This window comes from Tursiops truncatus, chromosome 3, assembly GCF_011762595.2.
Source record: "Tursiops truncatus isolate mTurTru1 chromosome 3, mTurTru1.mat.Y, whole genome shotgun sequence".
NCBI lineage: Eukaryota > Metazoa > Chordata > Mammalia > Artiodactyla > Delphinidae > Tursiops > Tursiops truncatus.
Genome location: NC_047036.1, coordinates 129887151 through 129897502, shown reverse-complemented (window position 1 = coordinate 129897502; position 10352 = coordinate 129887151). Strand labels below are relative to the sequence as shown.

The 10352-nt window shown below is 49.1% G+C and overlaps 1 protein-coding gene across 1 annotated transcript; it reads right to left on the bottom strand.

Moving 5' to 3' along the window:
- Positions 1-483: 483 nt before the first annotated feature.
- On the bottom strand, positions 484-9896 carry SAP30L (SAP30 like). The gene is made up of 4 exons (XM_019924786.3): positions 9062-9896; positions 4560-4682; positions 2268-2366; positions 484-731 (listed from the first exon to the last, which is right to left on the bottom strand). The coding sequence occupies exons 1-4, from the start codon at positions 9257-9259 to the stop codon at positions 603-605; spliced, it is 549 nt and encodes a 182-aa protein (XP_019780345.1). The 5' UTR covers positions 9260-9896; the 3' UTR covers positions 484-602.
- Positions 9897-10352: the final 456 nt, after the last annotated feature.

The window sequence follows — 10352 nt, the reverse complement described above, 5'->3', positions numbered from 1 at the left end:
ACGGCAGAGGCCTCAATACCTGGAGGTGGGAAGCACAGGGCTGGCACTGTTAGTGACAGCTGGATTAACCAGCAAATCCTGACTGAGTGCCTACTGTGTGCAAAGCACAAAGCTGGCGAGGGACCAGTGTCAAATGGATTTGCTGATAAGCGACAAAGCCTGCAACAAAGAGGGGCGCCTATGTCCCCAGCAGACGGGTCTGCTCATGTACCTCCCCGCCAAGCCATACCTCGCTGCTGGTCCAGGGCTACACCTCACATGTGGCAGCATGGAATTACAAGATGACTACCAAAATATCTGTCATCCCACATTTCCAGTAGAACTGACTTAATGCTTTGCTGAATGTGGCAATACATTGTTTTTCTTTCATTCTTTTTCCGATCTTGTTTTTTCTTTTTTTAGTCCAGTAGTTGCCTTAAAGTCTGTGTATAAACATGCTGAATCATGAGAATATAATCCTCCTGACCGAAAAGATTTACAGTATTCATCATTCAAACTTTTTTATTTACAATAAAATTTAACAGTCTTTACGGGCTTAAATGTAGCAGATATCACCTGTGCATTAAGCATTATACTTCACTTCTTGAAGATGTGCTTCATCATCACTCAAGCTGCTTGCCGCCCTCTGATTTCTGGTCCAGTCTACTCTTGTTACTCTTCACCATGTAGATGAAGTAAGCGAGCGTCTCCTTTTCATTCACGGGTATGTTCCTGAAGTGTCGGCTGACAGTCTACATGGGGAGGAAAACCAGAGTCCATTAAACCACGTGAACCACGAGGGCCACAAATTCTAAGCTGTGCGAAAGAGGGAACAGCAAGTTGCTCCCAGAGCTATGGAAGGGGTTATGATTACTGCAGAACTTCCTGCAGCGCTACAGGATGCAGAATGCCCTTTCTTCCCAGGTTTAGGTGATTTGGTTTCCAGGCTTCCAAAAGCAACACTTTATTCCACAACACTCCTAAGGTGCAGTTCTGTTTCAGTGGCAGCCAACTGTCCATCATGGCGTAGTCTCAAGGTCATCCTCATGGAGCAAGAGACTGGGACTGCAAGGGTTGACCAGCTGCTACCATAAGCTCTCAGGCCCAGGAACTGGGCAGAAAAGTGTCCTTTTAAAATTGTGTCAAATAAATACCCAATTGAACAGATGTAAGTGTCTCACCCAAAAAACCATCTAAATAGTACATAACTGCCTCTTGAAAGACACGAGATTTGAAGAAAAATTCATCATTTACTATGTATTCCTGATACTTTATTTCCAAGCCCTGAGAATGCAGGTCTCCTCTTGCCCCATCTCATCCCACCCCTCCCACCAGGGGTGGACACTGGCTAGGGTAATGTTATCTTGAAGTAGGAAAGGCTTGTGTGCTTCTGTGGTTTATCTGGACGCTGGTGAAGGAGAGGTTTAAGGAAAAATGATGGATCGGCAAGAAAGCTCTAAAGGGAAGACCAAAAACCAACAGGGATGTGACCCCATAAGGAAATCTCTGGATGGACCGAGGGCACTGGTTCAGATAAAAAGGGAGTCAGAGAACGAAAACTACAGAGTGGTTGTCTCTGAATAGTAGGATGGCATTTTTCATCATTTCCCAAGTTTTCTACAATAGACAGAAAAACACATTTAGAAAAGAAGGATGAGAGGGTACCCACACAAATGCCAACAGGACGGAAGTATCAAGGCAGGGCTGTCAGTATATTAAAATAATGGCCAGTGGAGCACCCGCATCCCCATCCCACGCCCGGAACTGTGTTAGGGACTCAGGGCAGGAGAAAACGTTCTTAGGCTCCGTTCATTGTAATAAATACTTCCATTACCAACATCAGAGTAGAAGAATTCAAGGAAAACAACCAAAGAAAGAAAAATAGCTCCTACAGAACATGAGTAAAGGTTTGGGGATGATTAATCAGACACACCTCATGTGCAGAATGGAACATATCTAGAAAGAATCTTGCAAAACAAGATTCAAACAAATGAACAAACAAAAGAACACTCAGAACTTAGAATCAGGACTCTTGAGATTCCAAGCTACCAACTTGCTGTATGGTTTTAAGCAAGTCCTTTCCTTTCTCTGTGCCCTGGTTTCTTTTATGGAAATCAGGCCTTTCTAGGTCTAAAGCTGGGGGATTCTAAATTGTGCAAAAGAGGAAAGAGGAAGTTGCTTCCAGAGGTATGGAAGGGATTACGTATAGACACACATGGAGAATCAAGGTCACCATCAGAAGCACAACGCCGGCTCTCCCTCTTTAGAGCGCAATTTTGTCTACCTACTTCTGCTAACTGGGCCTTATTGAAGCCTGGTCTGGTCTGCAATTTGTAGTGCCGTTTATAACGTCGGAGAGTGTTCACCTGCAGCTGGAACAGATCAACCTAGAGAGAAGAGGAGAAACACATTATCCATCACCTGACCAGCCACGACTCACTGAGAGCCCACTGTGTGCCTAGCACTACGTTAGATAGGGGTGGGGATGGAGAGACTACAAAGAAGTCTTAGAAATGGTCCACCAAGGACTAATAACTGGCTGGAAGGACAGAAACAACAGTGGAAGCAGAGTTCTGGCGGGGGAGGGGTGGTCCCAGAAGGCTGATGGAGGTTGTGAAGCTTCTGCTAAGGAGAGGCAGGGTTTAGAGAGACAGTGAGGAAAAGAACTAGAGTAGGGAATGAGAGAGAAGGCCATGGGCTCGGAAAGCCATGAGAGGACATACGGGCTAGGGGTCAGAGGCTCTCGTGATGGGTTTAAAAGGTGAGACTGGGTGGTAGCGTGTCTTGACAAGCAGAAGGAGAGAACCTAGATGGGAGGGCGCTGTTCTAGGAAGATGGATCTGTGGTGGTTTGTGGGAAGCCTGACTGGGGGTGGAGGGACAGCAGAGGGAGATGCTGCAGCAATGGTCCAGAAATGAGATGGTGAAGTTGAGCTCTGCAGGGGTGCTGATGCTAGAGGGCATAGCAGGCATGGAGAGCAAAGGTAAAAGCAGACAGACATCCCGGAGGAAGACAGGCCAGAGCTCGGCACAGAGTAGATAGAGGGGCATGACGGAGGATAGTGGGAAGTACTGGTATTCTCAAATAGTTCTCCCCTAGGCTCAGCCTTCGGGTATTAGGATCCTTAACAGCCTTCCAGAGAAAGCTCAAAGCTACTGTAGCAAATGTACAAATCAGCAGGTTAGGGTCAGGGTCTCTGCAGATGACTGGGTAACAGAGGGGAAAGGACCCTCCCTTTTTTTTCTAACAAAGGAAGAGAGGAAAGCTGCACAGTCATGAAATATTGAAGGCCCAGAAAGTTGGGCTGCCTTTACCTGCCTCTAAAAGAGATGTTCTTGCTTCAGGCAGGTGGAGAGCACTTAAAAACAAAATGAATGATCAATATGAGGGACCAAAGTCCTTCTTTCTTTTCAAACATTCCTCAAACCTTTTTTTTTTTTTTTTGTGAAAAGCATTTAGAAAGTAAATACATCCATTTTTTCATAAAATAATAATAAAAATGCTAAAAGCATTAGAAAGATACTGTAAACCAATGCTAGAAAAGGGGACACAGGAAGGGGCAGAGGGAAAGGGCCATATTTTCAAAGGTTTCCTCCACATCTGCAGACAAAGGCCTGCCTACTCTTTCTATTCCTACACAGTCATTTTCACTTTGAGTGCTAACAGGCGGTTGCCTTATGAAATATTCATGCATCAAATATCCAGTGTACATTATAAACGGTTCTTCTTTTGCTGAGTCTTAAGTGAAAACAATTTAGATAGAAAGAAAATTCGATATTCCTCCCTGTAGCCTTGCTTAATAGACACTGGCACCTTGAAGGAAAGGCAGGCTTCTGGTTTGAGAAGCCTAGGGCTCATCATCTAGTGCGACGGTTCTCAGCAGGGGATGATCCTGCCCCCCAGAGGACACCTGCAATGTCTGGAGACACTAGGTGTACATGGCACCTAGTGGGTAGAAGCCAGGGATGCTGCTGAACATGCTACGACGCACAGGACAGCCCCACCACAAAGAAGTATCTGCCCCAAATGTCAACAGTGCCAGGTTGAGAAACCCTGGGCCAGTGTAACTGACCTTGGAATAGATCTTTGGGAACAAGCCTGGACCAGGAATCAGAGAGTGACAGAAAATCAGAGCTGGTGTGACCTGACAACTTACACCTTCATTTTGCAGACCAGAAAACAGAGGGGAAATGACTTCCCCCAATCCATATACACTCAGTCTCTAACTTTAAGGCCAAAAACAAAGTTTTTAAAAACTTGACATTGTGCTTGTATTTAGGTATTTCGCAGGGTTTTTTTTGAAGAAAGTCAGCACAGCCTACTGGAAAGGGCACTGGACTGGGGCTCCCAAACTGTGTGTGTGACTCTGAGTGTCTGTAAAATTGTGGGGCAGTCAGACCAGTTGATTTCTAAGCTTTCAGCTCTCAGATTCCATATTACTATGATTCTATTAGTCACTTTTCAAATACACCACAGCAACAAAGAGGAGACTAAAATTACTTCTTAGGCCAGGCCAGAGGTAAGGATCAGGTTAGAATCCATTCTCCCAGCTTTCTTAAGGTAAAGTTTTGGACCTTTACCTCAGGAATGTCAGTGTCATGCTCAGGAGAATCTCCACCATCGTCACTTGTCTTCCTCTTCCTTTTATTTCGTACACTCTGGATGAAATTTTTGTGGAAATCGCAAATATACAGGTGTCTTACCTGTTGGGAAGCAAATTAAAGTCAGAGTTGCCAATTCCATGGAAACAGCAACAGGTATCTGTCAAATTATGGGGTTTTTCTCCCTTGCGAGGCATTGGAGACACCAAGGAAGAACAAGATGCAAGCCATCATTTCCACCAGTTTCCTACTGAATTGCACAATGAGAACCCCTCAAAGAGAACGCTAATATCGCACCGGGCAGTGCGTTATAAACCAAGTCCCCCCTGAATGATAAATACAACAAATGGTATGGATACAGCAAAGGGCAAGGCCCTGCGGCTGAGCGAGCTAGAGTGGAGGTCCCTGACCAGAAGGGAGGATTTGCAGGTAGTCAGGAAGCATTCCAGATGGGAAAGGCCACGACTTAAGTTTCAAATGAGGCCGATGGAAGGCGTGAGTGAAGAGGCCCTGAGGAGACCATGTCACTTAGATGCAGGCGGCTGCCTGTGCAGGAGCATCAGGAGAAATCTGGGGGTCGGGGCATGAGAACAGCTTAGACTTTCCTTCAAACAAGACAGGGTCGCCCAAGGTTTTTGAAGCAGGGAGAGACGTGACATTTTCAGACCTGTAGGAGTTAGGAACTTATACCTTGCTGGAATGCACTGCCCCGGGAGCAGGAAAGCAGGAAAGAAGGCACTGTGGTAATGGTAGATGGGACAGCCTATTTTTACATTGACAACAGTTACTATTGTACGATGACAACCCTCTGAAAAACTATTTCTGTGTATCTATTTATAATTCTTGCATCACCACACATCTAATCCACAAAGAGAAGTGGAAAGAGGTGCAGAAATTCTCACAAGGTGGAACCACATAAAAGAAGCTGGGGGACTTCCCTGGTGGCGCAGTGGTTAAGAATCCGCCTGCCAATACAGGAGACACGGGTTTGATCCCTGGTCTGGGAAGATCCCACATGCCACGGAGCAACTAAGCCCGTGTGCCACAACTACTGAGCCTGCGCTCTACAGTCCACGAGCCACAACTACTGAGCCTATGTGCCGCAACTACTGAGCCTATGTGCCGCAACTACTGAGCCCACACGCTCTAGGGCCCCCGTGCCGCAACTACTGAGCCTGCGTGCTGCAACAACTGAAGCCCGTGCACCTAAAGCCTGTGCTCCGCAACAAGAGAAGCCACCATAATGAGAAGTCCATGCACGGCAACAGAGTAGTCCCTGCTCACCGCAACTAGAGAAAGCCCGCGCGCAGCAACGAAGACCCAACGCAGCCCAAAATATATAAATACATAAATAAGAAACTTTAAAAAAAAAGAAGCTGGATACAACTGCTGCTTTTCTAATGCAGGCTGGAGGCTTATTATAATAGTAAGTGAAGGCGGCAACAGCAGCTAAGATGTGAAGAACGTGTTCTTATTAAGAATATAACTAGCAGGGTTGAATGGAGGATGACTGTAAATGACTTGGGGTTGGTGACACTGAAGCAGATGTTGCGCAAATGTTCTTGAGAGACTTCTGAATGAGTTTATTCCTCAAATGCTTAAAGATAAAAGTAAGCTGATAGGAAACCAGCGTAATTAATTCAGGCCTTTTCACGGAGAAAACAATGAAAACTGTTTTTTATTCAGATGAATTAGCACTTTCATGTGGTTGGATTAGTGAGTCATGAGTAGTTTTAAGTTTACATTGTGAGGGTGTCTTGCAGACAGCAGGTAATCAATAAATGCTGCTGCATCAACACAGCCACCCCCTCGCATCTAAAAGCAGCTTAGGCCAGTAAAAGCCACATTTACATATGGCAACAGATTGGAATAGCTTTGCCAGATTCAACTCTGTCACAGGACCTGCGGACACAGCACGTGTCACTGTCCCAAAGAAGCTCACCTAGCTGATGTATAGACTACCGGATGTGCTTTTATGAGGAAAGCAAGCACACTCACAGCATACCCTACATACCTCACAGGAAGCTGGCCCTCATGTTAGCTAGTCTCACATGTAACGTCTGAGAGACTAAGCTGTTCCTCAAATTCACAGAGCGACAGACTTGGAAAAAGAACAGGCAGAGACGTGATTCCTAAAGCTGTGGCTGGGAGATTTCAAGTCAGGACACTAGAATAATGGAATCCTAGATGGAAGACAACTCAGCAGTCACCAGTGTAAGCCCCCTGGCTCCCATCTCATTTTCTATTGGGATAACCTGAAGCCACCTAGAGTGGAGAAATGACCCGGCCAAGGTCATCCAGACCTTCTAACCCCTGGCACACGTCCTTTCCTCCTGCAATGTTTTCCTTACTCTATTCTCCACTTCTACTTTTCTCCAGAAAAAAGCAGATATATGTCAATTGGAGGGATGTTTGAAAGCATGTTATATCTTAATAAATCACAGAACACTGCCAATGTTTACATGAAAGGAGTTAAACTGCATGAGTAGGATTTAAGGTGCTATTATTTTAAAAGGTTCTCTGCTAGACCCCTTTACAAGATAAATAGTCATTATTCCTCCTTAACTGTTTTCAAGTACATATTGGTTTTCAGAAATTTCAGAGCCCAGTGGCCTTTAGGGAACTGGGGGTGGAGAAAGGAGGGTGGTAGAAAAGGCTCTAGTGTTTTTTTCCTTTTTCACTTTCTGCAACAGCTAAAAATTCTTGTAACACAGCAGTTACTTAAAACTGAATTCCTGCCCAAGCCTGTGAGAATGAAATAGAATCCCTTTCAGAAGAAATGACTCCACAACACCACCTTCAAACAAACTGTGAGTGATTCTGCCTTGAAATCCTACTCCTTCAGAAGCATTACCTTTTGGGAACTCTAGTACCAGGCTCAGGCTGCCTCTCTTCTAGACAGCGTGTGTCAAATGGTCAACATAGCCCAACACAGGTTTTCCAGTGGGGTCACTGGGAAAATGGAGCCTCAGTTGCAGCAGCACAATTGTTCAGATGGTGGGTTTAAAAGAACTGGGAATTTCTTTTTTTTTTAGTACTATAAAATATTATTATAAGCTGCTCAAGTAAAGGCTCCCAACAACCTAAACAGAAGGTGGGCAGTGTTTCCATGAGGATGAATTCATTACTGTCTTAGAATTAAACATTTCATTTCCATACATGTCCTAATCCAGGCCACGACAGTGTCTAGCCGACAGTGTTTGCTTAGATAATTCCTTTTATTCATTTATTCATTCATTGATAGAGATGTGTACTAAGAAAGCCATCAACTCACCCTCAACCACTTCAAAGTAGCATCTTTCCATTCAAGAGTTGCAAATATAATTGTTAACTTGAAAAAAATGGGGGTGAGAGTGAAGAGCGTAGAAGGAAGGGCAGGGAAGAATTTTTTTTACTTATTAAACACTTAATCAAGGCTTATGCATGGGGCTTGGAAGTAAATCAGACAACGGATTCAAGAAATTAACCAGCCTCTTAGGTGCTGTGTGACTTTGGCACTGTCACTTCCTATCTCTGGGCCTCATTTTCAGTTGTAAAATCAGAAATGGAGAAGTGGGTGCCCTTTCAGTTTAACAAGCAATCTCTGATTTCCCCTCAAAGTGGAGAAATTTTGGTCCTAAAAGAGAATGGATGTTAACCACCTAATCTCCTAGCTGGTCTACCTGAATATTAAATACCCCTCTAACTTCCAATTCCTAATCACCAGGCAGCCACTTAAGGCTTGCAGCAACAGATGTCAAAACAAACAGTTCTTAACTGGTTGACAATACGCCCATCTTTAGAATAGTTAACTAGAAGTGGTGAAATCACACAGGAAAAGTTTTCTATTCAAAGTTAAATTACCCACCTCCAACCTCCTGGGTATTTGTAAAGAAGTTAACCCTATAAAAATGGATTTTCTTCCTTTCCGTCACTTCGACTGCCAGGGCCACCTCCCGAGACCAGATCTTGGTCTTATTTCTGCCACATCCTTGAAAATCCCAGATCCCCACAGCTGCCTGCTGAGCAGCGAGCTCGGTGACCCTCTGCAGAAGCTGAGGCCGCCCCAGACAGGGACGTAACTGCCACCTTTCTTTTTCTGAAGGAATAACACGGATCCGAGAAGGAGGGAGAAGTTGGAGAAGAGCTGGGTCCCTTCATCACCTCCTCCCTAATACCTGCTCCTCCGTGGGCGAACCAAATGAACCCACCTCTTCCTGCTCCCATGTCTGCACCAATAAAATGAGCTAAAAACTGGTATCAAATCTTCCCAGGCAGAAAGGGTCCTCGGAGCCCCCGCCGCTAACCTCCCAGATTTGGGCAGAGTCCTAGTTAGAGCCCACCAGCGCCGAGCGGCCTTTGCAAGCCCAACTCCTCAGTTTGCAGATAAAGGGCGGCGAGGCCCAGGGCGGGGAGGGCCCCCGAGTCCCGCCCGCAGCCCGGGGCAGCGGCCCGAGAGCTGCCCGGTGCGGGGGCCCAGCCGGGGGCGGGGGCGGACTCACGCTCTTGTCGATGTCCAGCTTGAGTTTCTTCTGCGAGATGCTCTTCTGCACCCTCTTGCTGAAGGAGGCGTTGCCCGCGGGCCGGACGCAGCGCTCGCCGTCCTCGATGAGGCAGCAGCTCTGGCCGTAGCCCGGGGCGGCGGCGGGGGCGGCTGGGGGCCCTTCCCGGCTGTCCTCCTCTGTGCTAAAGCCGTTCATCTCCCCGCCCCGGGCCGGCCCCTCTGGGGGAGGGTCCCCCGTAGGCCACTCCGCGGCCGCGCTCCCCGCGGGGCAGGTTGCCGAGGCCCCCGCACTCGAGGGTCCCAGAGTCCGTCTGCAGCCGAGGCGCTGCCCTGCCCCGCGACCGGGAGGCCCGGCTCCGCTCCGCTGCGCTCCCGCTCCTTCGGTCTCCGGCCCCGCGTCTCCGCCAAGCCCCTTCCTCCCCGCTCGCGGCCCCGGGGTCGGCTCCTGCGGCTCGCAGGGCCCCGCCGGGAGTCACCCGGAGGCGCCTTCTGCCGGGGGCCCTTAACCGTTACCCTTCGGCGGGGACGTCCGAGAGGGCGTCCCAGGAAGCAGCCGCTCCCCGAGGACTCCAGGCCCGGGTTGGCAGGGGGTTCCGAGGGCCCCCGCAGGCTCCCGCCTTATTTCGGCTGCCGGGCAAACTCGCCGCCGGGCAGCTCCCCCGGGGTGGCGCGGCCTCCCCGCGCGGGGCCCGGCCTCGAACCCGCGGCGTCCGGGCCCCGGGGCGCGTCCGGCCCGCCCCACCCCTGCAGCCGCTCGGCTGCGCCCCGAGTCCCGCGGCAGCCCCTGGGCCGCCCGGCCGCCGCCCGCCCAACGCTCCGCACCACAACAGTTCGCTCCCCCGCCCTCCGCGGGACAGCGGAAGTCCCGCCTCCGCACGTCCATTGGCCGCGTTCGCACTCTGGGCGGGGCCGCCGCCGCCGCTGGCGCGTCCCATTGGGCGCCATCGCCGCCAGTCCCCGGCGCCTGGCTACTTCCTGGACTCTGCTGGGATGGGTTCAAAGTAGAGAAAGTGGAAGAGGGAAGAGTTCCCCGGGTGAGGGAGGGGAACCGGGCCGCAGACTCTCCGGGCCCGGGAATGGATGGTTAGCAGGGTCCCGGCTGGACGGAGGGCCCGACTCCGGGTACGGAGGATCACTTTCGGGGGACAGAAGTGCAGACGTGGGCGGGGACGCAGAGGGAGAGATACGCGGAGGGGCATGTGAGGGGGGACCTAAAGGGGATAGAGAAACTGTCATGAGAGGTTCAGACAGGGTGAAACGGAAGGACCACGGCCAGAGGACCCGCAGAC

Bases quoted from the DNA above. Each gene is read 5' to 3' on its own strand.
- SAP30L (XM_019924786.3), bottom strand. From the start codon at position 9,259: ATGAACGGCTTTAGCACAGAGGAGGACAGCCGGGAAGGGCCCCCAGCC. The intron at 4,683-9,061 runs GTGAGTCCGCCC...GCTTCCCAACAG, and splicing joins AGCTGGACATCGACAAGAGC to GTAAGACACCTGTATATTTG. The intron at 2,367-4,559 runs GTAAAGGTCCAA...TCTTCTCTCTAG, and splicing joins ATGACACTGACATTCCTGAG to GTTGATCTGTTCCAGCTGCA.